At 35.2% G+C, this 27,553-nt stretch overlaps 1 protein-coding gene and 2 pseudogenes across 1 annotated transcript; all 3 read right to left on the reverse strand.

Annotated features, from left to right (window-relative positions):
• Positions 1 to 505: 505 nt before the first annotated feature.
• On the reverse strand, positions 506 to 7,080 carry LOC120190429 (annotated as a pseudogene).
• LOC120190430 (pectinesterase-like) lies at positions 3,892 to 6,982 on the reverse strand. Its single transcript, XM_039193514.1, has 2 exons — positions 5,793 to 6,982; positions 3,892 to 4,701 (listed from the first exon to the last, which is right to left on the reverse strand). The coding sequence occupies exons 1-2, from the start codon at positions 6,841 to 6,843 to the stop codon at positions 4,010 to 4,012; spliced, it is 1,743 nt and encodes a 580-aa protein (XP_039049445.1). The 5' UTR covers positions 6,844 to 6,982; the 3' UTR covers positions 3,892 to 4,009.
• An 18,628-nt stretch (positions 7,081 to 25,708) lies between the features above and the next one.
• LOC120190496 lies at positions 25,709 to 26,898 on the reverse strand (annotated as a pseudogene).
• Between the last annotated feature and the right edge of the window lie 655 nt (positions 26,899 to 27,553).

The following is a 27,553-nucleotide window of genomic DNA, read 5'->3' on the forward strand; positions in this document are numbered from 1 at the left end:
AATTAATAATATGGTGTCCAAATGTTGTCTACTCAGCATCATAATCTCATCTGACATTGCAGCTTCTTTCTTGGTCATGAATTAGGATGTGCTTGTTTGCCGTTTGCCAGGTGCAGAAGAAGACAAGTCTTCATTTTTTTTTAAAAAGGGAGAGAACACATTAATAATTAACAACTTCCTCTGACAAAATATATTATTTTTAGTTAATTGCAAACTGATGCAATGTATATTGGTTTGACAAAGGCATTCTGCACATTACGCCAATTGCAACTGGGGGAGGAATTTCACTCTATCACGTAGCTTTAGCGCTCCACCTCATACCTTAGCCACAAACTACAACCCTCATTTGAACTAGAACATAGGCTGATTTTATTTGATGAAAGAGAAAAAGGAAACAATTAAATTATGAAGACAACCTTTTGGGTTATTGTTAAAGAATATACAGAACGAAAATGCGGGGTGTAAAATGATTTCAGTTATTAGTTAAACATATTATATATATAGTTCTACATTTTTTAAGTCAAAAAAGGAAAGGAAAAAAAGGGTAAAAAACCATCAGCTCAGTGTTTGATCTTTGACCTTATCTCAACCGCAACCTTGACTGTATTATAAAATCATAAAGCCGGTTCATACGATACAGAGGCATCAGGCAGCCAATCATGACCTTGTATGAACGTAGCCACTGTGAACTTGCCAGCGTCAGCTTCCGAGAGAGTGGACTTGTAACCTGGCCATTTCACCCTTTTATCCACGGTTGACCCCGGCCCAGTGTTTTGATATTCTGCATAGAAGATTGTGCTTGGTGGGTCAACATTAGTAACCCATTCTCCATCCCACAGGGTTCAAGAACGGCCCAATGCTAGACTGCATAATAACGGTAGTAGAGTATTCTTTCCATGGCCTACCAAGGTAGGTATTGGCAGTAAGGTTGCCTAATGCAGATATTGTACACTTTGGATTGAAATGCCAGTGTTTGGTTTGGGTCTTTTTTGCCTTGAGCTGTGATGGTGTTGAACTGGTTAGGCAGTGGTTGCCTTGGCATGATGTTGCAGCTTTGGAAGACTACCGCTGCGTTCCCGAAGATGAAGTCGATTGTGCCCAAAATGTCACATTCTTTGTAGAACTGACGATTGGAATGAGCATAGAGCGTATCCTGGTAGGCATCGAATGAGCAGCGGTAGAATACCGAACGATCGGATTGGGACCGCATAGCTACCGCTTGGTGCTTCGCTGCACCTGCTGTGTTTTCGAACCCTATGTCTTTTGCGATGAACCCCCTTCCTGCCACAGCTGGTAATTCACGCAAAGTATGGTCAGATTCTTTATCCATCTAATTAAAATCAAGCTCTTGAAAAATCAGTTTTACATAGTGGCATCAATGATCAAATGTACTTGAAATGACCACATTGATGAGACCTGAGGGGAGCGTTGAAGAACAATTTTCTTTAGATACATCAAGGCCTTGTCAACGTATATAATTCAAGTCACATGGTGGTACTATATATCAGTTGCGGGCCTTTTAAATCATTTAGATGACTGGCACCACATGGGCAAGACACTTGTAGATCACAATTCACAAACGAGTCAGGCACATGGTGGGGCAACCAGCATAAATTTCCAGAAGGAACCAGAGGCAACTAACGTTAAAGTGGGAAATGCAGAATTTAGGAAAGTGCAACACTTCTTCACATGATAGCATGCAAGCACAATGTGGTTTTTTTCAGTGTTGTTCATAAGATATCACACAGGATGCCGGTTTATGATTATTTCAGAAATCCGAGGGACAAAGACAACATAAACAAATTGAGGGTTTGCTATAGATAATCAAATCTAACTGAAACTACAGATCTAAAACTGATAAAAACAAATAGTAAACACTAGATGGTATATCATGTTCTATGAAGATAGAATATTGCTTACCGAAAGTTGCTGTATCAAAGGTGGGAGTTCCATCAACAAAGTTTTTGCTGCCGGAAATTATAGTCTTAGTCTTGCCATCACCGTAAATCATGACATTCCACTTGTGTTTATCCAGGATTACATTCTCGACATACTTGCCTTCCTTCACATATATCACAAATCTAGATTCGTTCTTCTTTCCGATCAATTTCACCGCCTCGTTAATCGTCTTGAAATGACCAGAACCATCTTGAGCAACAATTACATTTGGTGTAGGCTTGGATTCCTGCAATAGTCTCCTTTCAGTGGGATGAATCCAAGCTGGGAACTCTGACGATGCAAACCCAAGCAGCCTACGGTGAATTGGAATATTGAAATCAGCCAACAAACCCAGGATTTTAGCAACGATAGCCAAACTGTTGCTGGCAAATTCACTTGAGTTCTGCATGGCGGCTCTGAGTTCTTGGACAAGTGTGGCGTTGAAGTGCTCTGTAGTGTTCAGTTCCTCCAGGCTGTCTAAGCATGTGTCTTGATCAGTTATCGTTGTGCTTAGCCAAGTCTTCAAGTCATTGATCTTGGAATCCGACAATATCGACTCTCCATCCCCGACTTCCAGGGAAGTTGCCGAGTCATTGAGTCGATCCAACGCGTCATCAAACAGGGATCCGCATACATCTAAAGCATGTTTCACCTGGGCATCATCGGTTTCAGCTTGTAACTTCTTGGGATATTGAGACAACTTAGCAAGCTCGTCGATAACTACTTTCAGAGACAGCTTAAAGAGGATCTCTGGGTCAGTAGCGTTTGAGGATGCAATGGGAGATATGCTGGAGTAGCAGGAAAGTGGGTACTCAGTCACGCCGCAGACCGCCTTTAAAGAAGCTGCCGGAGTCAAATCAGTTGGGGGTACATTGTCGGAAGACGAGTTGTTTCTCTTGTGAATCAGAGTCCCCGCAACAGCGCCAATGATAACAGCTAACAGCACGATAATGGAGATAACGAGGATGATGAGACGCCTTCGTGTCTTTTGCTTGAAAGCTCGCTCTTCGGCCTCGTCTACTTTACCATAGCCCTTGAAAGACTTGATTGAATCCATGGCTGATTTTTCTTCTTCCAATTCCTCTAATGAACTTTGCCTCTGGAGAATCCTTTTTATATCAAGAAAGAGAGGAAGAAGGTTAAAGGTAAGATCTTTCTTGGATGCTTCTTTGTTAAGACATTATTATAATCATGATCGATCATGGAAATGGACATAATAAATTAACAGCATTATTTTCATTCACTAGCATACATACTTATGCTTCTGACATAATCACATCTTGCATTCAAATTTCGATGAGATTTAAAATATTGCATAAACAGCAATGATTACTCGTCCCTGACAGACAATTTGGTAACCACGTCTTATTCTTAAATAATGTATTGTATATAATACAGGCCCACGATCCTTACTCGGTTTTGTGATTTCGAAAATGCATTAAAAAGAAAGGATGGCAATAGTTTCTCAAAGGTTTGACAATTTCCTTCATCAAACTATATAATCGTATTATTCATTCAAAGAAAGTTGATGTCATTATGTTTGGGTCCTTCTCACTTGGACGTATTCAAATGTGATTCTTAAGAATGACACGACCCTCTACCATGTGCGTGAAACATCACCTCCGCGCTGAACATGCCAGTGATTGCGCCAACTTTTATTTCTTAATAAATTTGCTTAATTATTTGCATTATGTGAATATTAAGAAATTAAAATGCGTCTGCTGGTATGATTATCGGCAGCATTTAAACGTTCCACCTGTCAATATGGTAAAGCGTTTTCAATAAATTCTTTTTGAGTTATTCAAAATCCCATAGCTGGAAACTTATATAATGGAGGTTTTCTATTTTAATTAGTCTTGGGAGAGATGATAAACCGACAATGAAAGTGCAAGAGCTAACTTTTGTTTGACATGGGAATTTGTCAAGAACTGAAGTGTCACCAGACAAAATTTTGAAGAATTGGCAATATTGCTTTATTGTTACTTTTTAAATTAGTAATAATTAACAGGTACATGGCCGCAAATTAATCTCAAAGCGGGTGCTACATGACAATACAATAGCTTCAAACTCTTTACAACCCAAGAGAGAAAGGAAAGCCTGTAGAGCTTAACCAACTTCCACCGGCAATGAACCTCCCAGGAGTGAAAGCCTGAGCCTCGGTTGCACTAGTGATCACCTTGTACCCTCCCCATTTCACCCTCCCAGAGGTCGAAGCACCGGCGCCGGTGTTCTGGTGCTCGGCGTAAAACAATGTTTTCAGGGCGAAACTCCCACTCCACTCGTGCCACCCAACGGGATGAATCACATTACTGATTGTCGATTGCATTATGACAGTTCTCGAATATTCCTTCCAGGGCCTCCCAAGATATGTTGGGAAATTTTTAATAACAGGCTGCAAATCAGAAGTGGCACCTATCCTACATTTCTGGATCACAATGCCAGTGTTTTGGTTAGCGTCGGTCCTGCCTTGTGCTGTCACCATATTTTTCTGCCCCGAGTTTGGTCTCCGAGCATGGATGTCACAGTTTTGGAACACGGCTGCAGCGTTGCCGAAGATGAAATCAACAGTTCCTGCTACGAGGCAGTTGACATAAAACTGTCGATTGGAGTGAACGTAGAGAGTGTCTTGGTATGCCAGCATGTCACATTGGTAGAATGCCGAGAGATCGGAACCGACGCGGAGGGCAACGGCTTGGTGCTTTGAGGGACCTGCTGTGTTTTCGAAGGTTATGTCTCGGGCAAGGAACCTTTCACCAACCACAGCTGCAACCACATGGGAACATATATATTAGGATTATCAGCATAAAAATCAAACTTCAAATACTGTAAGATTAAATCAGCAAGTGAAAAAAAGGTTAAGGTTTCTATTTGGCATATGATGTAGAACCTGATGAGCACCCATATGATTCTGTATTATTCAAAATACTACTATAAATTGGCTGAAGGCACTTGTTTCTTCAATTTAATGATGGTAGCTGCCTAATAAGAAATATTGCTAACCACCAAATCAATTGTTTTGAATTTGTACTTTCTGATTCAAACTATGTAGCTGCCTCACTGCTCACAATATCATTGGACTGTTCACGTCTTCTAAAAATGGAATCGATTAAACGACTCTCATCGTGCAAGCATGTGTTGGTAGGGCCCTTCCACGTTCCAACATCAGCCATTGGAGCCTTATTGGGATAGCTTCGAAGTGTTTAATCACAAAGGGCAAAGAAAATAAAATAGTGCACTGTACGTTGGCTTGGCGTGCCGGGTGTAATGTGAGTGCATGAAATTGTCACATGGTTTCAGGTGATAAAAAAGTTAACAGCAACAGCTATCATCCACGAAAGGAAATTGGTATAGGATTGAATGATACAGGTCGATGAAGCAGGAGGGAAGCCACCCAAGTCCCTACATTTCATTCACTAGAATAACGAAGCAAAGCTTGTCTACAAAAGCAAGCTTAGAAATAATAACAGTCATGGGGAAAACGACGTCCACAAGTTGTAGCCAGACAACTAGTGGATTATTTGTTCATTTTGCATAGTGTTCTTTTGTTCTTTTAATATAACTGTATGTTAAAATATAATATCATGTTTGAAGAATTGGCCTTTAGTGAACTATACCATGTGATCCGCTCCTAATTCTAATGAGATACGTAGGAAAGTTTAAACAAATATGATTTCACAACGTGAATCATTCTGAATGGATATGTTGAGTCCCAAACCTCGTCTCCACTGTCACGGTCAGGAACCGGAGACATGTAATACTTTACTAAGTTCTTCGATGTTTTTTTTTAAATAAATGTAACTGAAAGAAAAGAAAGTAAATTAATGTAAAAATATAGGAAGTGAAAAGGGACTTACCAACTGTAGCAGAGTGGAAAGTGGTGCTTCCATCGACCACATTCCTCTTCCCGGTGATGATCGTCCTAGTTCTTCCGTCTCCGATGAACATTATGTTAGTCTTCTTCTTTGGGACTTCCACGTTTTCTCTGTAGATACCTGCTTTGATTCTTATGATATACCTTTTGCTGCTTTTCTCCGGTGCTTTGGCCACCGCTTCCGACACCGTTCTGAAGTTCCCGCTTCCATCTGCCGCCACGACCACGTTAGGGGTCACCGAAGATGACTGAAGCAGGCGCCTGTCACCGGCAGACAACCACTCCGGCCAGGCAATCTCGTTCTCGTCCTCCTTCAGCTTCCTGTTCGATGTCTTGAGCATCATCTCGTTCGCGATGTCAGTGTCCGTCATGTTCTTGATCATGGCAAGCGCATTACTGCACATCTTTTCGACGTACCTCTCGCCATCGATCAGCACTTCACGAATTTTCTTGTCGGCATCTTCGTGGGAGAAACCGTCCAAGCAAGTCTCTTGGTTGGTCATGGCAGCACTCATCAGGGTCTTTAGGTCATCGGCATGCTGAATCAATGACTTCTTATTTGGATACTGGTGAAGATCCTCGACAGCTTCGTGGAGCTCGTCGAGGGTCTCATCTATGGTCTCCAAACAATCATGGAGAGCCGTCTTTTCACGCTCCGTCAAGCCTTTTAGAGCCAACAGCTTCTTGATTTTGAAGTAATTGTGTTCGACGGCAGTGGTAGTGATGTTAAGAGACAATTCGATGACATCCTTTTGGCTCCTCACCTTCTTGGCGGTTCCAGCATGAACTTTAGCAACTTCTGAGAAGCACAACTCAGGGTAGAATGTAGCACTACACGCTGACTTCACAATGGGGTGATGGGAAGTATTGTGTTCTTCATTTCGTGAACTCACTCCAGCAACAATGCCGATTATGGCAGCAACAATGACTAAAGATGCAAAAACTGCCAAGAAAATTTTCTTGTTTTTCTTGGAGGAGGAAATGTGTTTGGCAGAAGCAGAAAAATTGGCAAAAATCTCTTTAATTCGGCTCATCGTTTCTTCTAGGTTAGAAAGAAGAAAAGTCGATGAAACTTTAAAGCAAAGTTGGAAGGGTGTTAGTGAAGAGAAGAGGCAGCTTGGCTGGAGGATTTAAAGAGCTACGACTGCAGACTCAGCAGAGGGAAATGGCATATTCGTTTCGGCATTTCAATTATTTAATGAAATTCAGATTATAGCCCACATGACTTTTCTTTATCCTATCCTTCTCTAATTCCTCTTTTACTTTTTTCACTTTAAAAAAAAATCCAAAAGCTTCATACACACATCATGCAACTTGATTCCTTTTTTTTTTCATTGTTTTCAACTTGCAGATTAAAAAAAAACTAGGAGGTGATCAGGAATGTCTTTTGAAACATAGTTTTATACATATATATTATATTGGAAAAAGTTATGGTGACAGTCCGTAACTCTCTAAGAGAGTCACATACATCCACCATCATTGTTTAGTTTAGTTTGGCTTATATATATAGTTTTTGGAATTCTGGGAATAGGCAATAAGATGGCAAAACTTTCGAGATAATGTTCTGGAAAAAATTAATTCACGAGATAAAGCACTCCCAAGATTAATTGTTCAAATAAAGTGAAATCCACAGTGTTGGCCGTAGGTCGCCATGCCTTCCGGGCGACCTACTAGGTCGCCATGTCTTCCGGGCGAGCTACAAGAGATTGCATGTGCCATGCACGTCCCAACACGCTGGGCATCTGAGGCCATCCGAACGAGGCCATCCGAGAGCATCCGAGGCCATTCGAGAGCATCCGAGGCCATCCGACCGAGGCAATCCGAACTAGCTATGCAAGGGCATCCGAGGGCAACCGAGCGAGCTATGCGAGGGAATCCGAGGGAAGCCGAGCGAGGGTAGGTCGCCCGGAGTGCATGGCGACCTACAAGGTCGCCCGGAGAGCATGGCGACCTATGTGTTGGGACGTGCATATGCCATGCAACACGTTCATTCTCTCTGTTTGAGCAAGGGTAGGTCGCCCGGAGTGCATGGCGACCTACAAGGTCTCCAGGAGTGCATGGCGACCTACGGCTAACACTGTGGATTTCACCCTATTTGAGCAATTAATCTTGGGAGTACATTAGCTCGTGAATTAATTTATTTCAGAACATCATCTCGAAAGTTTTGTCCAATAAGACGGTAATTTTTAGGTTGTAGTTTATAATTTCTAAAAACTTAATATAAATTTTCATTCTTTAGGGTTTTAATATTTAAGATTTATTATTTTGATATTTAGAGTTTAAAGTTGAAGATTTAAGATTTAAGATTTTGGAATTTTAATATTTAAAGTATGATGTTTAAAATTTATAATTTTAGATTTAGAGTTTATATGAGTTTTATAATATATATACATACATAACAAATTATTTTTAGCTTTATTAACTGTAAGTGAAAAAAATAGAAAATTTATAAAATTGTAGATAAAAATATTTTTTTAAAAAAATTCAACTGTCGGGGATATGTGTCATTTATAAAATTATTTTTAGCATATTACTTACATAATATACCAATAAAATGAAAGATATTTTTGCATGCAATGTCTGTCATTTCTCCAACGGTCGATGACATGTGTCGCTTCTATGTAATTTTAATTATAAAATTTTAAATTCTTAAAAAGATAACCACTCTTTTAAAATCTATTGGTGATTTTTTTTTCTTGAAGGGTTGATATTAGAGAAATTTTACGTGCGACGGTTTTAATGTACGGTTAAAGAAAAGTACTATTGATTTTGTTATTAATTTTAATAAAATCGGTAAAAATTTATCAAAAATATTATTATTTATACTGATTTTATTATTATTGATTGTTTTACCGGTTTTGTTAACATATCTGATAAAACGCTATTAATTTTGTTATTTTTTTCATTAATTTTGTTATTATTAGACATTTTACCAAAAATATTAAAAAACATTAATATTTTAACTAATTTTTTATCTATTAAAAAATAATAATAAAATCAATAACATTTTTTATTTATATATTAAGGTTGTCGCATGGTATAGCTTCCCTGCTATAAGGTATTAGAGAGATTCTCAATTTACAGGGAGAGTTATGATACGTTGCACATTTTGATTGTTCAAATTCAAAAGAAACAATGAAGAAATTTATTCCATGTTCTCCAGGTCCAGGGTCAATGTTCAAATTTAAAAATCCCTATATTTTCTTCAATTATTGAAGATTGATTAGACACTTGCCCTTCTATTACATGATTAATTCACCATCAATTTATTTATGCAGTTCTGTCGTACGAATGTATAATATATAATTAAGGAAATACGTTATGAGAAATATTATTATTATTTTAATATTTTTGATAAAAAAATATAAAATATTATTATTTTTAATTAAAATATTAATATTTTTAATTTTTTTAGTAAAGTGTTTAATATTAATATTTTTTTAGAAAAAATAATAATTTCAGTAGTATTTTATCGGATATGTTAATAAATTCAGTAAAACACCTAATAATAATATTTTTGATAGAAATAATAATATTTTAAATAATTTTTTATTAAAATATTAAAAAAATAATAACATATTTTTTTAGCATTATATTAAGCCGCAAAAGGTAATACTTCCCCTTCTTTTGCGGAGAAATGTTTGATTCTTATCCTTTTCTTTTAGCTTTTGAGTAAAATCAAATTCATATCGCCTTTTATAGAAAAAAGAAAAATGATAAATAAATTATAAGGCATTTTACTATATCATTTTTCATGTTGGAATTGGTAGTAGTATTTTCTTCATTATATTTAATATATGAGATAATAATAATTTAATTTCACTTTATAATTTTTAGTTACCTAAATAACTTAATTTAAAAAATAATAAAACATTAAAATAATTTGTCTTTTATTAGAGCTTTTACTTATTCTTTTAAATTGAAGTTTACTTTTATACTCATTTTTATTTTATGATAAATTATTTTAATTATTTTGTAATAACTAAACCTTTTCTTAAATTAATACTTCTTTAATCGAACTAGACATAAGTTTTTTTTAGCATCCATATTGTTTTATATGATTCATGTTTGGATAAGGACAAAGTCCAAAATCTTTTGTTAATAGTAATTAGATTTTAAAATATATAAATTAAGAGACTGAAGCAAAAAAATTATGAGGTATTTAATCACTTTATCAAAGGGGCCCCAGACCCTTAGATTTGCTCCTTGTATTCGAAAGTTGTTTTCGATAATATATTAACTAACTCTATTCTCATATGTAATGGAATAAGAGAAAAGTAGGGTAGTAGATTGCTCCCAATGTCAGGTTGAGAGCAGTTTCCATGGAATACCTCCAATTATGAATTGCCCACCATGGACTCGATCCCACGACCACAAGGCTAAGAGCCTTACGTTCTACCAACTGAGCTGGACGGACGATTCTTGTTTTCGATAATAATTTTTTCGTTCTTAAACTACTAAAATGTTTACCCTTTTTAGACGTTCAATCCTAAAGTTTCAGACACTCATGCTGCAACTTGCAATTGTTTTATATTGTCAGCTTGCAATTTGCCTTCACGACAAAAAACGAAAAACGGGATGTACTTGAGACACAACCTCAGTCCGTTTAACGTGGTTATTTTTCTTGCATTACATTAACGTGTTTCCTTTTTCTCCTTGGATTCTCTGACGATAATACTACGCTTTTTAGACATAATAATCTATTAATCTAGTGTCAATATTTTTGTTATTATATTAATTTGGTACAAGTGTGATGGAATAGTAATAAAATGTTTTGAATCTGACATTAATTACTTCATCATTTTTAATACATCATCGATAAATTTTAAAATATTAAAAATAACTAGTGTCAATATTTTGATAATAAAAAATAATTATTTTTATTTTATCAAAACAATTGATATCATCTGATCAATTTTTTTATATATTTGAGTCAAATTATACAAATAAAAAAGTTAAAAAATATAATAAAAATTATAAATTAAATTATCAAACTAATAAAATGGATAATTCAAACAATTATTCTGCCGGCCTATTCCATGGTTCATTCCATTTCCAACAAAGAAATATGATTATTTATCTTTCGAAATCAATTAACTAATTTCACTCGGGAGTCACGGCTCAATATTCGAACTTAATATATAGATATTTATATATTAAGATTGAGACACTTATCCTGGGAATTTTTTTTTAAGAAAGGAAACGTGTGTTACAAGATTAGGTTGATGCATATTCAAAAGTGTCGGTGCTAATATTTTTTATCCTTAATTTATATAATATTTTAAAAAATAATAATTATGAATTATTCTATCTTTATAAACAATTATGTTTACCCTTTTTCAATTTGATACTCTTGCTCCGTTCATGTTTATGTAATTATAATGAATAAAAATATTTTTATATCATCCTTCGTTATAAGTTAATATCAACAGAAAATGAATACAATCTAAAATTCAAATAGTTGTCCCTTGTTCTCATATGTAATAGGGTAAGGGGAGGTAAGATAGTAGGCTGCCCTCAATATTAGATTGAGAGCAACTTTCGTACGAGATCTCCGAATTATGAAATACCCTCTATAGAACTCGATCCCACGATTTCAAAGTGAATAACCTTATACTCTACCAACTGAGCTGGATGGTCATTTTAATATATGTACCTTAAATTTGCAATGATGGGTCAAATGACAGCAGCGCGGCCGTGGCCCGTGGATTCCGGGGGAAATATAATTATAACTCAACTTGTCCTAAAGAGATCAGAACAACGGAAACAAAGGGAACGTGGCCACCCATGAACAGTTTTTAAATAACTTCGATATTCGTTGGATTTTGCATATCATCTGCTTTACTGTTAATTAAAAAAATCAAAACAAGTTGAGTAATCTATTAATTTATTTTTATAGTATGACATTAATAATGAATTATATATATATTATATTCAAAACTTCATATGGATACCCAGAACAATTTTAAAAAACCACGTTCGTTTATGCCAACAGACAACGGGACAAAAGCACGTATGTTAAAATATAGTAATTTAGTTTATAAAAATTAAAAATAAGGGTAAACTATAAATTTAGTACTTAAATTATTATTTTATTTCATTTTGGTATCCAAACTTTATTATTTTATTTCATTTTAATACATTATCGTTAAAACTTAAAAAAACTATTGACGTAATATTTTTTATTTTTTCAATGATGATATGACATTACCTTACGATGCCACGTCAACAGTTCTGTTAAGTTTTGAACAACAGGTACCAAAATAAAACCTAAACTAAATGTTAGGTATGATTTTGAAAAAAATAAAACTTAAGTATCGAAACAGAATAAAATTAATACTTTAGGTACTAAACATATAGTTTACTCTAAAAACAAATTCATATGTATTGATATATCCTTTGCTTTATACGGTTAAAAGGCAACTGGGAAAATGGTTTCTCTAATGCTTTAAAAGGAACAAAAAAGAAAAAGAAAATCTCAAGCATCTTGCTTTTCAGCTTTTGAGCAACCGCAGTTTCATTTATATGAACAAAGGTATGATCTATTAAGAGCTGTAATTGGCTGTTTCCCAATAATGAAGGGTCAAGTATGAAGTGTCACCTAATCTAATTAACTCGAAGAAAAAGTCCAATTCCCAATTGGGTACATACACAAATGCTCCATTTACTATAAGATATTATTTTGTTGAGGTATTCAATTATTAAAAATTACAAAATGATTTCCTAATTATATAAAGTTACTTTGTTAAGTCCCTAAATTATTAAAAATTATAAAATGGTCACTCGACTATTCATTATGTTCCAAACTCATCATTTTCCGTTAAAAAATATTAACGACAGTGTGAGTTGGACGTTAACCTAATGATTGAAATATGATAAAATATGATCTTATAATCTCAAACAACGATGGTATCTCATGCATTATGGGACCATTTATATACTTTACCCTTCCCAATTTCATCCATCCTATTTAAAGAAGAAACCAACAAGTAATGAATCTTCTATTTATCGTGATTTGATCATATGTTTCATAAAAAAATAAAACTATACACTATTTAAATAATACTATTAATAGTATCGTTAAATCACTAACGTAGAAACAAATATTTCATAATGTATATGTAAAACTTCGTGAAAATCACTGGTTTAGCAGTTAGTGCAAGGATATAGTAGGATGATTACGCATCTGGTTAAGTTTTATTAGTAAGACAATGATCTTATTAAAAATATATATAAAAAGATATCACTACAATTATCTTTAAATATATAAAAGATAATTATAATATATTATATCTGACCGAATTAGATTTCATCACAACATAATCCCACTCTTAAATAAAGATTTGAACCCATTCTTTTTTTAAAAAAATATTATATATCAAGTCATATCAAAAACCTATAGCCTCTATATCAAAATTCTATCCTTATATATAACATTAAAATAACAATAATATTAACACTCTTATTTAAATTAACAGCTTATCATATCTTCCAATTAAAAAATAATCAATAACGTAAAAAATTATTCTTAATAAGAAAAAGGAGTTTTTGAGGCTAATAATTTGAATTAGACAGGTTTACAACAACCATAATCCAAACAAAATTCAACGGCCTATTTTTAAATAATTTATTCTAAATAATATTCCGCCACCTCTTACTGTTTTTAATATTATTATGATTTTATAATAATTTATTTTATTTTTTACTTAAATAAATCAATACACCGTACAAATAATATTATTGAACTAATCGTTTTTAAAATTATTTATTATTAAAACCATTAATTAAAATAAAATTCCATCCTATTGTTTATATAAAAGCATAATAATCGATTACATACAGATTTTATTTTCACTGCAGATCACGTCTTTTTTTTCTTCTTCTATTCTTATACTTTTTATTTTCTATCAATATCTTTGGTTCAAATTTATAATAGATAAAAATAACAAAGATATAAATGATTTTACTACAAGATTAAATAACACCAGCAACTGTAATAGTGATTAGGCGTTCATTGTCAAATGGTTGAGAGCACCTTAATTAATAAAATAAATAAAAAACTCTATATTTCCATGTTTCAAAAAAATATCATATATTTTTTAATAGGGTAACTTACACAATTCTTCATTGAACTATACTCTCTCTCTATTTTCCTCGCCCAACTTTTAATTTTTCTAATTCGCTAATTAAACTTTACAAATTGAATCATTTTGCTCATCCCTATGTTATCTATCTAATGTTTTGATAACATGTCATTTTTATTATTTTTAATATAAAATAATTAAGAAAGTAATAAAAAAATGAAGGTGGAAGGATGCCACTACCGACCACCGTAGATGGTGGTCGTTTGATCTCAAATTTCATGGGTCGCTTCATCTCGACATCGTGAGTCCGAATTCGACCTCTATTTTGTCAAAACTTGCTCGAAATCCACGAATTTGAGATTGAAAGTGATGAAGCCGAAAAGTTTCAATCCAATTCACAGGTTTTTAGACATTTTCTAATGAAAAACCACCAGATTCGGACTCAAGGCGTCAAGATGACCGTCTCATGAAATTTGGTATCGAATGACCACCATCAATGTCGACGGACAGTGGCTGTAATGACAATGGCGTAGTGGTCGGTTGCAAAGTAGAGAAAATGGTGGAAAGAAAAAGGAAAAAAAATAAAAAATGAAGAAGAACGAAGGATTTTATAGTGGATTCAAAACCACATCATTTTGGTGTATATTTGAGTTTTTCAAAACAACGACATTTTGATGTTTTATGTCATTTCTTGTGACATGTCATAACACCGTTAAATAGTTAACAAGAGGAGAGCAAATGATTTAATTGTAAGTTCAGCGAGCAAATTAGAAAAATTAAAAAATTGAAGAAAATAAGAGAGAGATTTAGTTCGGTGAGTAACAGTGCAATTACCCGTTCTTTAACAAGTTAAGCATACAAATTCCACTTTTATTATTTGTTCTAATAATTTTGTAACTAATATTATAAAAACAATAAAATAATAACAATGATTCAGTTGTCTCGAGACAGCAAAAAAAGGAAATATTAAAGAAAATAAAGCGTCGATTATTGGATAACTAGTCAAAAAGATAGAAAATTGGCGTACTAAAGCAATATACATAAATGTATTACAAGTAAATTTATTCTTATTGTGTAAATATTAAAAGTTATACAGTTTTATTTAAAATTAATTATTATTAAAAAATTATTATAATTTAATATAAGTATGATTAAATTATAATTTTTAGGATAAACTACATGTTTAGCATCTAAAATATTACTTTCGTTTTAATTTAGTATCTCAACTTTTTTTTTTTTTCAAAATCATACTTAACATTATTTTTTATTTTATTTATTATCTCACCGTTAAAAGTTAATGACACGGCTGAAGTGGTATTTTTTATTTTTGTAAATTACATGATTAATCACTAAATTTCTTATCACTTCTATTTTGTTCACTAAAATTTGAAAGATTTCAATTTAGTCATTAATTTTCAAATTACTTGTATTTTGATCCCTACGTGGATTATTTTATTACCATATTAGTATGACATGACAAATTATTATTATTAATGTCAAATAAAAATCAAAATCAAATCCTTAATTTTAATCTTAAATCTCCCAACCCCAACACCGACTAAACTCATCCTTCATGAACAAATAATACCTAAAATCCAGACAAGTCTTGTTTTTTCTTTCATTTCCTGAAAATAATATAATTTAAATAAAAATATAACCGGGTACCTTGACCTGAAAATACGAGTACCTAATTTTATGGGTACCCAAACTTAATGGGCCGGAGCATCGGCCAGAATTTAGTATCCAAGAATTTAAGGTACCCAAAATACATGTACTCGGTTTTGAACACCTCTACTCCTATGTACCATTTAAAAAAACACACTATTATAACACTTTTGCAACTGATATTTTTATTATTCGGTTAATACATATTTTGCCTCCTTATTTAGTCTTATATATTTCATCAGTCTTTAATATTAAATTGAGTCGATCCATGGACTTGATTTTAAAAACTTGATTCATTTTTTATTTTTTTTTATTAATATACATAAAATCGAATCGACAGATGTATATCTATTGCCAGTTGATGATTGCTTGCGTCGGCACTCGGCAAGGTCTTAAATTTGTGATAGGATTTGATTCACATACAATTATAGAGCAACCCGTTACGAATGTGTTGCAATTTAAATTATGCTTTATTTAGTAAAATTACTTTTTGATTCTAAAATCCAATCTGAGTTAAACGAAATCCTTACAGGTTGGTCCATGTAAACCCACAGGGCATCCAAGTATTGAAAATCAGACCCGATTTTTGGGTTGGAAAATCCTTTGCCCAGAATATGGTTAAGTGCTCGCTCGCCCTCTCTTTAAGCCCCACGCTTGCAGTTAGGTCTAAACACCTGCAAACAGTTTAGTCTTACTATTTTGATATCTACGGCTAAGTTAGAATTTTCCTTTTTTAGATTTGATCCTTCCATCTTTGATCATATCTATATTTTACGTCATGTTGTCGCTATGAAAATTCTAACTTGAGTTGAACCATGCTTGCCTTTTTTTCCTTTCTTCTCACTTTTCTCGTTTTATAGTAGAAGACAATGGAGTAAACTGAGTTGGAAGGATTGACCCATAATAGGTCTATGCAAAACCCGATCTGAGTTAGTAAGGAAATATGAAATAGTTTCTTCCGATCTCCTGAGATTCCATATCAAACTGTTATGTTGCATGGTTAAATATTTATGATTCAACTGCTGTTAATATTTACTTTTTTACTGTTATTTCCGTAAACTATGAAGGTTACGTGGACATTTTGGGGAGCTTGCGATGCAGCTCTCTGGTTCATTCATTGTTGAAAGGTGCTTCAGTGCTGGTAGCCTGTCACAAAAGCAAGCCATAGCGTCTGAACTCTCCAAGACAAAACAAGGCCCACATCTTAGGAAATTAGATCGACAGGTGAGTAAATTGCAGTTTGCTGGTTTGGTAATCTGAGATTAATTCTTGTGTTATGTCACATGTTATAATTGCAATACATGTCAAAACTTTCTCTAGTTTGATAGGAAAGACAAACTCAAATTTCAATTGCTCCTTGCACTGTGTATTACATATGTCGTACGTTTCTTCACCCCCTGCTTTGTCATGACAAATGTTCTACTAAACCGGATTGTTATAACCGGTTTTCGCCCGGACACAAATTTTCTTGGCGAAAAAGTAAGTGAATAAATAAATGGTTTTTAATGAAATGCTTTGGAGTCGCTATCAACTTTCTGGTACCAAAAATCATATTTTTAAAGAGTTTTTAAGAAAAAAAACTATTTAAAAGATAAATCGATCTGCATATATTAAAAATTCATTCTTTTTAATAATAAAGGGATTCGGGGTTGATTACGTTTGGGGAAGGATTAACACCCCCACAACGCCCAAAATTTGTATCCGTTGATTATAAATTGTCTCTAGTAATAGAAATTAAGAAATAGAATATAAATTTAATTACGATCCTATTATTCTAGATTCGATTGCATAATTTATTTAAAGAAAATATTCCAATATTTCCAATTGAAGAGAAAATAATCCCTAAACTACTTTAGGACGAATATTTCTCTTTCCGACTGAAATAATAAGAATATGATAATTCCTCCAGAGAATTTTAGATTGAAATAACTTGATTCGACTAAATAGGCATATTTGATTTTCAGGTTTTATAAATAAGATATTTATTTATTTAAAATATCAGAATATGACATCTAGTTACTTTAAGACAATCATTTTCTTTAATATAAAAATAAATATTACCTTTCATATTATGAAATCGGTCAAATTATGCCTATGAATCTTCATATAATAAATGTTACTAATTAATAAAAAATTAAACTATAGGATTAAATTAAAAAGTAATAAAACTTATGGTCAAAATGAAAATTATTAAAATATCAGGGATTAAATTGTAAGATATCAAACTTGATGACCCTAATTCAAATCATCACAAAAAGCTAGGTACTAATAGTGTAATTTAGCCTTAATTATTAATCGGTGATTAAAATAAATTATTAAATTAAAAGGACTAAATCTGGTATTTTACCCTAAATATATATATTAATAAGGCTAATGACTAAATGAAATATAATAAAAATACAAAGACAAAATTAAAATGTACATAATTGATTTCAGTGACCGAAGCGTAAGGCTTAAAAAGTATAGGATTACAGGGGGCGTGATTTCCCATACGGGAAATTACACAGACACCCCTTCCCAAAAACGACGCGTTCGGGGAGGGTATTTATACCTAAAATCCGACCCTTAAGGGCCTTAACCCTTTCATTTTCAATTTTTCTCTCTCTAAGAGAGAAATGAAAATTATCTTTGCCTTCTCTCTAGGTTTCCCTCGTCCAGAGGAAATCGCCATCGACGGCCACTGCCGGCTACCGGGAATTCTGGAAAACACTCCAAATTGAAGCTGATTATCCTGATCCCGAACTTGTTACCTTCAGTTGAACTTAGATCTCCAGTGACGTTTTGGTTTTCGACGAGGGTGAGTTCTTCTCGGTCTCTTATCTTTTTTTTTTGTTGGTTGCTGTATGTTTGCTTGCTCTCTCGGTGTTGTTCGTCTTTTTCGTTCGAAAGTGGTTGTTGTGTTTTTCTTTACAGGTTCGATGGCCTTTTTTATAGGCCACCACGATGCCTCTCTGGACTGGTTAATAGAGCGACCCTAGGTGAGTCACCGATCTACGGTGGTGACTCACCATAGGGGGTGAGTTCTTCTCGGTCTCTTATCTTTTTTTTTTTGTTGGTTGCTGGTATGATTGCTTGCTCTCTCGGTTGTTGTTCGTCTTTTTTGTTCGAAAATAGTTGTTGTGTTCTTTCTTTGAAGGTTCGATGGCCTTTTTTATAGGCCACCACGATGCCTCTCTTGGACTGGTTAATAGAGCGACCCTAGGTGAGTCACCGGATCTACGGTGGTGACTCACCATAGGGCAATGAAGTGTGCGGTAATCTCTTCGTCTTCAGGAGTCTTCTGGCGAGGCGGCGGCGTCGTGACAGCAATGGGAATGGTATGTTGGAGGCGACGACCGGCGTAGACCCTAGGGTGTAATGATACCCTAGGGTTTATGCTGGATCATTTGTGGCCGTTGGATCTCTCCAGATCCAACAGTTGAGATCATTGGCGGTTGGAGAAGAAAATGTGGAAAGCCTAATTGTTTTGGGCCTTATCGGGTCTGGAACAAGTCTGCTGTTGAACCGGGTCTGGACTGGATTGGGCTTCCGGGTTGAAATTGTTATCGGGCCTCCGGGATTGAGGTATTGGGCTCTGGTTGTAATTGGACTCAAGGATTTGTAATTGGGCCTGTAATGTGTGTGTTATTTATTAATAATAATAATAATAGTAATAATAATAAAATAAAATAAAACGGGACAAAAAAAATTAGTGTCTACACGGATCAGTGGAGTCAAAGCAAGCATCGAAAGAATCAGCTTACAAAGAATCATATGCTGCATTTAGCTCTACTGAATCCAAATCGACAAAAGGTAACAAGTTTGTTGTGATGCATCTGTGGATTCATTGGAGCTCGAAGAATTGAACACAAAGGAAGAGGGAGACAATTCTCTCACTTCTATGTCTATGCTTGATGGTACCTCTGCAGAAAAGAAGATGAAAAGGAAGATAGAAGGAGAGTTGGCCTCCGAAGATGCTGTCAGTTCTAACAAAGGGTTTGAAATGCTGTAAAAAAAATTCTCTTCTGGCAATCCAGATAAGAAGCTACAAAGCTTCAAAACAGAGACTGAAAATTTGAAGTTCAGAATACTCTGCTTTTTTGCTGAAGATTTCGATAGCTGAGTAGAGCTGCATCATCAGCCTACGACTTGATAAAGTTATTTGCGATTGTTCACACCGTCTCATCCTCCCAGTTCTGATAATTCTGGGTGTGCCAAGCTTTTTTGTTGAGTAGAAAACATAGACCTTCCTGGAAAAGCCACAAGTCCATTTGTATCAGATTAAATTTTACCAAGGTTTTGCAATTTCACTATAGAAATTGAAGGATTATGGTAGCGAAACTGCTAATTTCATTTTTTTTAAACTCAGTACATGTTGCTCTAAGCTGTTATCGATGTAACAAGAAATTCTTTAAATAGAAAAAAGAAATTAATGATTTAGAGATGTTGCCATCTGCCTTCTCCATCGTTCTACTTGTAGTGGAGCTGTGGAGGGTTGAACCTATTGCCAGAAAACAAATTGCATGTAAATCAACTACACAGCCGCCGTGGGCAGAAGGGTATGAACTGTTTATGTGAACCCAAGAACGAACTTGTTCTGTATAGGATTTGATGTAGTTTGACTTTGAAGGTGTCTAGTAAGTTGGAATTCACTGATGGTCTGTACAATTATTTTTAAAATATGAAATCTAGGAAATTTAGAATTTAAATCTCAATCTTTACTATGCGGAACTCATTAGTAAAATGGTGACTAATGAGAACCGACCATAATTAAATTGGGCCGTTGCTGTTAGTAAGGATGACAAATGATGCCTGTTTTATGTTGTAAGGCAGCCCGACGTTCAGAAAATTGTTCCCGGTGTACATGGACAAGTACAAGCAGCAGCTCGTTTCAGAGCATTTTTATTATTACCGCCAGAATCGCATCTTAGTATAAAATTGCCGCTGCTTCGAACTTTGATACCATTACCCGGGCGGGGGCACAAATGGAGAACAATATCTGCAGTGGTAAGTAAATGTAGAATCTTCAGGTGAGGGAATCCTTTAGTTATAGTGGTAGGGTGGTCTCTAATCTCTTTTTCTTTCATTCTATCCTTTGCTTATAGTATTAAACTAACAGGTTTAAGATGATCTAACCCACTGCTTATTTCATCTTGGCTTACACTTACTGGATTTTGTAACTTATAGCAAACCATTCATCATATCTTCAGTATATCTGATACATGAGACAAGTGATTATGCTTGTTATGAATTCAATCCTCAGCTGAACTTTCCACAGTTAAAATCCCAACCTCTCTTTTTGGTTCTCTTTCATTTTCTCCTCGTAACTTTCAAGTACCTAATAATGCAGCAATGTATTTGATCTTGTCATCCTTTTGGACAACAAAACTAGAAAAAGAATCTCTCAACTTCTCACTAAAGATCAAACACATATTTGTTCCGACTTTGATGCTTCAAATCACTACTCCGAGGATTTTATGGGATTTGTTTTTCTGCCAATAGAAAGTTCTCATATGTATTGTCTCTTGCCTTAATTTATCTGGTTTTAGCTTTGAACCCCTTGATCACTTTCTGGAACATACACGACACAACATGACAGAGACATAAACTTCCAAGGTAATCTTCATGTTCAGAGGATCTCGGAAAGAAAAAGATTAGGAGCAGATAAAGAACAATAAATCATGTAAAAATTCTCTCTTGTTATGGTGGGAAGTTGACATAAGGAGCAAAACAAGTTTGAATCCTGTCGATAGTGTGGAACCACCAGGGGAGTCGATACAACACCCCAGCACCCATCATCAAGGTCAGTCTCCTTCCTTGGTGACCATACATGTGCCTTCACCATCCTAACCACCCTTATCAAATCAACGCCTGTCTATGGACTTTGTCCATCTGATGCCATAGTGTATCAATGACATAAGATTTGGTGATTTTACCCCACTGACACCGTTTGTTTTTATTTTTACTTTTCTAACACCGTTCGACTAATATTTCCAAAACTAGCACCCTTTCTGCTGAGTTGGCAAAGGCGCGTCCCCGGGGGCGCGCTTTACCCGGTTTTTCGCTGAGTTGGATGCCACGTATGAAAGGCGCGTCCCCGGGGACGCGCCTTTGCCAACTCAGCAGACACGTATTTTGTTTATAATAAATAGTTTATTTTTATTATTATTATAAATTAATAATATATTATGTAAAATGTTTCGATTATATTATGTAAAAGTTTCGATTATAATGTAAAAATTATAACTAATAATATTAAATATATTAAATAAATATATTAAATATATTTATGTATTTAAAGTTAAAAAAAATTATTTAGGTGTACATAAATTGACAAAATATAAATGCAATAACATTAAATTATTAGAAATAAAAACATTCATTTAAAAACTTTAATTACATAAGAGTTAACGGTTTATGATGATAACAGAGCTGGACATTTTTTCTATTGTGCCCGATGTTTCTACAATGCCCACATCGTTTTTGTTCTGTTGACTTCTCCGAATATCCATATCACAATGTATTCTAGTAGATTTTGGACGACCTGAGTCCCTCAATAGCAATGGATCTGGGACAATTGTAAGCCAAGTTTGAATCTCATTTGGGTCTCTTTCGTTTCCTATGGGCGGAAACTCAAATTCATATACCTTGAAAACTTGTGAAAGTTGGTATACGGGATCAACATAATTTTTGTAGTCCAAATGCGAATGTGAGCAAGCAGCAATGACATGAGAGCATGGATATTTGAGTGCTTGAAAGAAACCACAATCGCACCACCTCTCTGCAGATTAACTCTGAAAGAGTTAGCTTCAATCCTTGCAGCGGACGTGGCATTTCGGTTACACGAAACAATTCACGGGTGCGAGAAAAATTTGTAACTAACATCCCATTTGATGTAGCCATTTTTTCCTGTAAATCGGCTACTAGTCTTGGGTGGTAAATATGTCCGTTTTGCATCCAAGTAAGAGCTTGTCCACCGAGTTTTGCAAAGAGTTGACCCAAACGAAAATAAGTCGTTTTGACCAACGCAGAAAGACGACTCATTTTCAGAGAATTTGAGAATTTAGAGTTTGGGAATTTGAGAATTTGAAAGATTGTGAACTGAAGTTTGTTTTGAAAGTTTATAATACGTTGCATATAATAGTTTCTATAATCGGTTCACTATTCACGTGAAGGCGCGTTCCCGGGGGCGCGCCTTCCATTATTTCGTCAGAGAATATTATCATTGCCCTATTATGTCATTCATGTCCCTCGGGGACACTAGATATATCAGTACCTATTATTTCACTATTCACGTGAAGGCGCGTTCCCGGGGGCGCGCCTTCCATTATTTCGTCAGAGAATATTATCATTGCCCTATTATGTCATTCATGTCCCTCGGGGACACTAGATATATCAGTACCTACTATTTCACTATTCACGTGAAGGCGCGTTCCCGGGGACACTAGATATAAAAGTGTATATCGGTTCTCCCAAAGCGCAATCCAATCTCTGTGTCTCACCACCCAGTTAACATCTTTCTTTCCCCGTCTATCTATGTTATGCACGTCGTCTAAATTTCTAGGAGCTCCAGGAATATATTGCGTACAACCATACTGACGGAGCACGCGATCAACTGGATGCCACTCAATAATAGCATAACATATAAGAGGTATAACCGATATAAATATACAATTCAAATAAATAAAATATTCTAATTATATCTAACATTTTAAATTAAAATATTAATAATTAAACAAATTTAAAAACATACCTCAGACCCAGCTTTCGTATCAATAAGTAAACGAATTCCTCTAAAACAGTAGGTATACTTTTATGGTCCTTTCTTTTCATCGACCACCTATGAAATATAATATAACTAAATATCACCCTATTTAATTGAAATATTTAAATCAAATTTAGTTCGAAAATTACCTCAACAATAAGGGGAATACGTATGGTTCATTCACGATCGGGCATAAGAAAGGCATGCGGAACCACGCCCATGATTGTAGAAGCAGAAGACATCCACCGATAGCAGTTTTCTTATAATTCGTCGCCCGACACATTTCTCTAAAGAGAAATGCCAAAACTGCAGCACCCCAACTATATCTTCCAGCTTCATCAAAATCGATCAGATGCCGCAACCACATACAATGCACCTGGTTGCGAGATTTGTCGGGCATCAATATTCCTCCAATTATTCGTAGAATATATGCCCGAGCACATGCCTTTGCTTGATCCTCTGAAGCATTTTCATTTAAAACCTCAAAATTAGCTTTCAACCAAGATAAAGCTATTCTACCTCCATTAAACTCTGGCGGAGCAGCTCCAAGATAATCAATGCACATTGATTGCCAATCACCATCCGCCATACCACACATCATATTTCCGTCGACGGGAAGCCCCAGATGCATAGAGACATCCTCCAACGTAATTGTTGCTCTCCACATGGAAGGTGAAAAGTGTGTGTCTCGGGCCTCCACCTCTCAATCAGTGCAGAAATTAGGACAGGTTCGAGTTTGCAACCGCCTATAATTGTTGCAATATACCCGAACCCAGCAGAAGCCAAATATGGCAAATACGTTCCGGTGTCGGTATACGTGGATTTTTAATAAAAGTTTCTAAAATACGATCAGCATCCTAAATAATATATTATAAAAAGTAAAAATTAATATAAATTCATAATAACTTTAAAATAAAATAAATTTAAATATTAACATTAATTATAAAAAATATTACCATATCGCTAAAATGTCTGGAGATATGATCATTATCCAATCGCAACAGCATTTCGTTTTCCATTATAACTGTAGACAAAACAATATAATTAGCAAAAAATTAATAATTCTAAATAAATAATAATATATAAATATTATTTAATAATAAAATAATATTTACATAAATATATTAATAAAAAATAATAACTATTTAAAAAAATACTAACATAAAATAAATTTCTTACCACTAATAACAAATTTAAAACTCAAATAGTTGGAGAATTTGAGTTATATAAGAGAGGAGAAGATGATTTTGGTGTGAAGAATGAGTGAGGGTTGAGGGGGTTTATATAGGGGAGGAGGAGGGGTAGTTAGGAAAAACGGATGGGGGCATTAATGACATTTAATGGAAGGCGCGTCCCCGGGGATGCGCCTTCCACGTGTCTGCTGATATGGCAAAGGCGCGTCCCCGGGGACGCGCTTTTCACACGTGGCATCCAACTCAGCGAAAACACGGGTAAAGCGCGCCCCCGGGGACACGCCTTTGCCAACTCAGCAGAAAGGGTGCTAGTTTTGGAAATATTGGTCGAACAGTGTTAGAAAAGTAAAAATAAAAATAAACGGTGTCAGTGGGGTAAAAAAGCCCATAAGATTTGGCATGGGCCCTCTGCTTTAGATTCGGCAATAAACGCTTGCCCCACCTGGCTTAACTTGTTATATAGATTTCTATGTTCCATAATTAACAAGTTACGGAGAACTTACACCATCCTCCAAACTAAATGCAGAGTACAAACAAGGAATTCAAATGAATTTTCAGCACTCTACTCTAGTTCTGATGTACAAAACTAATAAAGGCAATACTCAATAATATATATATATATATATATATATATTATATATATATATATATATACATATATGAACAGTTCTCTGAAAAAGGTTTCTTAACCCAAAGCATTATATGATTGTTGCACGAATAAAAATAGGGGAGCTTTGAGTTGCGGTAATTGAAAGCAGCCTTAAAAGATGTCAGAATATGTCTAGCAGAATGCGACATTAGACCCTTAAATTCATTGAGTTGCTACTCCTACTCAGGTTTTCAAACCTTATCCCGTGAATCCCTTTGTCTTGTCTATGACCTAATCCAATTGCACTACTACTTACCCAAACTTGACATCTAAGGACTTACAAGCAACTAATCATGTAAAACCATAGCGCCCTCTCCTTTCTTTTCCATACACCACAACTGCAGAGAAGTCGCAAGAACTTGATTTCCAAAGCATTTGGAAAGAGTATTCATCAAGGCCATTGGTTTAGACATTAGATCCCTCAGTGCCTAGAGAATTTGTATGTGTTTAATTTGGTTCAAACGAGGGATGATCAATAAAGCATTATGTAAATGGGATTCAATTCTATTTCTTTCCACAGTTGTAACTCTTAAAAAAGTTTATAATAAACTAATAGCATAATCGTAAGGCACAATAAGCAACAAAAAATGTTGAGGAATTGGATTAATAGCTTTACAGTAGAAAAATCCAAACTAAAACAAAGTCTTCACCAGAAGAAGAAATTGTTTTGGATCCATAATTTTACGGAAGAAAAGATAATTTCTTTCACATTCAGATGCAGAGAAGTCCCTGCCCTCTTCGTAAACATCTTGTACCATAGTTTTATGCCTCAAAATGCACAATACAAGTGGTTCCCAAGAGACCAACACAATTATCTAGGAATGGTTGACTTGATTCCTATTAATAACCTCCAGCCATTTCTGATACCTGTTTGATTTCTAACTTTAAACATCAATGGAACCACTGGCTCCTGAACTGCTAGGGACCATCCTTTTTCCCTGCTTAAAAGCCTCTTCAAAGACCTCAATCTTGTTGGCATTGGTGACTTCGATTCCTCCTCTGGGAAATTCTCGTTCACATTAATTGGAACATCAATCACCAGCATTCCTTCTTGCCTGCCACTACCGGATGCCATTGAAGACGAAGCAAAAGCTGCACCGGAAGCCGTAGCTGAGGCAGAAGCAGATGCTGATGAACCCTCTTCCAAGTTGGCACTACCGCTGCTAACCTGGCCTTGGTGATCACCCCAAAACAACACATTTGTAGGGAAACTTGGAGAATCTGTCGAATACCCAGAACCCAAACCATCATGTGGAGACTGAATATGAACACTATTAACATCATCTCCCGACATGGCAGAACTTGAATTCTCACCCTCAACAGCAACAACAGAGTTTCTACAAAGAGGACAAGTGGAGTGTGATTTAAACCACATGTCGATGCACTCAACGTGGAAGCCATGGTTGCATTTGGAAGCAGCCTCGCTTTCTCTCCTTCCTCAACCTCACACAAACAAACGGCGCATTCGAGTCCTTCCTTGAACTCTTCTTGGGTGAACATTAGAACGGAAAGGGAAGCAAGGATTGTGGGATCAAGGCCTTTTTTGCACGCAGAGGATGAGCAGTCTCTTGTCCCGGAGCAAACACGAAACGACGTCGGCGGCGTGAAGAGAAGGGGGAGTTGGTTCTTCGACGCGCCACCAGAACCATTTAGCATAAAGATGAAGGAAAAGCACGAAGACCACCACTAAGAAGAGAATTATTATGGCGATGACCATGATCTTCCCAGTTATTGCCATGGCTGATTCATCAAACCCGGGTAAGATCCACTATAAAAGAAAACAGTAAAGACTCAAAGTGAGATTTTGTTTCCGGGAAAATGTGGGATACCCAAACGAGAGTTGAAGTAAAATCTTGCAGAGAGAGAGAGAGAGAGAGAGAATAACTCTGTATCTCTTATGTTCGACAAGAGTCCAAAATTGCAGAACTCATCTGGGATTTTGTTTCCTGAGCAAATGAAGGAAACCCAGATAGGATTTAACAAGTAAAGGAGGCAATCAAGCAAATATAGAGAAATGGAAGGAAATTAAGGAAACCGCAGATCATAAAATGGGGCTTTAGATTCATAAACCAAGAGACGCACTAAAATGCGACTTGGGAAGGTGATTAGGAAAATGTAGATACAAGTTGGAAGAGAATTCAAAAAAGGGATCCCCCGATAGAGAAAGTCCACTTTGATGACTTTATATATGCTGAAAGAATCAAAGTGAAAAAAAGGAGCTCTTGGACTTTGCCTTGACAGAAAAGTTGGGCAGGGAGCGTTGAGCTGAAACAACAAGCGAAGAAGATGACGCTTCTAGGGTCCAACCCTTATGACTCTTGTTAATGGCCTTTAACCATGATAGGCTTCCTAGTATTCTACCGTATCTGCTTTTTCGGGTAAATTAATAAAGTAATCTCATGTCACTGT

The sequence above is a fragment of the Hibiscus syriacus genome, unplaced genomic scaffold (assembly GCF_006381635.1).
Source record: "Hibiscus syriacus cultivar Baekdansim isolate YM2019G1 unplaced genomic scaffold, ASM638163v2 tig00116962_pilon, whole genome shotgun sequence".
Classification (NCBI taxonomy): Eukaryota; Viridiplantae; Streptophyta; class Magnoliopsida; order Malvales; family Malvaceae; genus Hibiscus; species Hibiscus syriacus.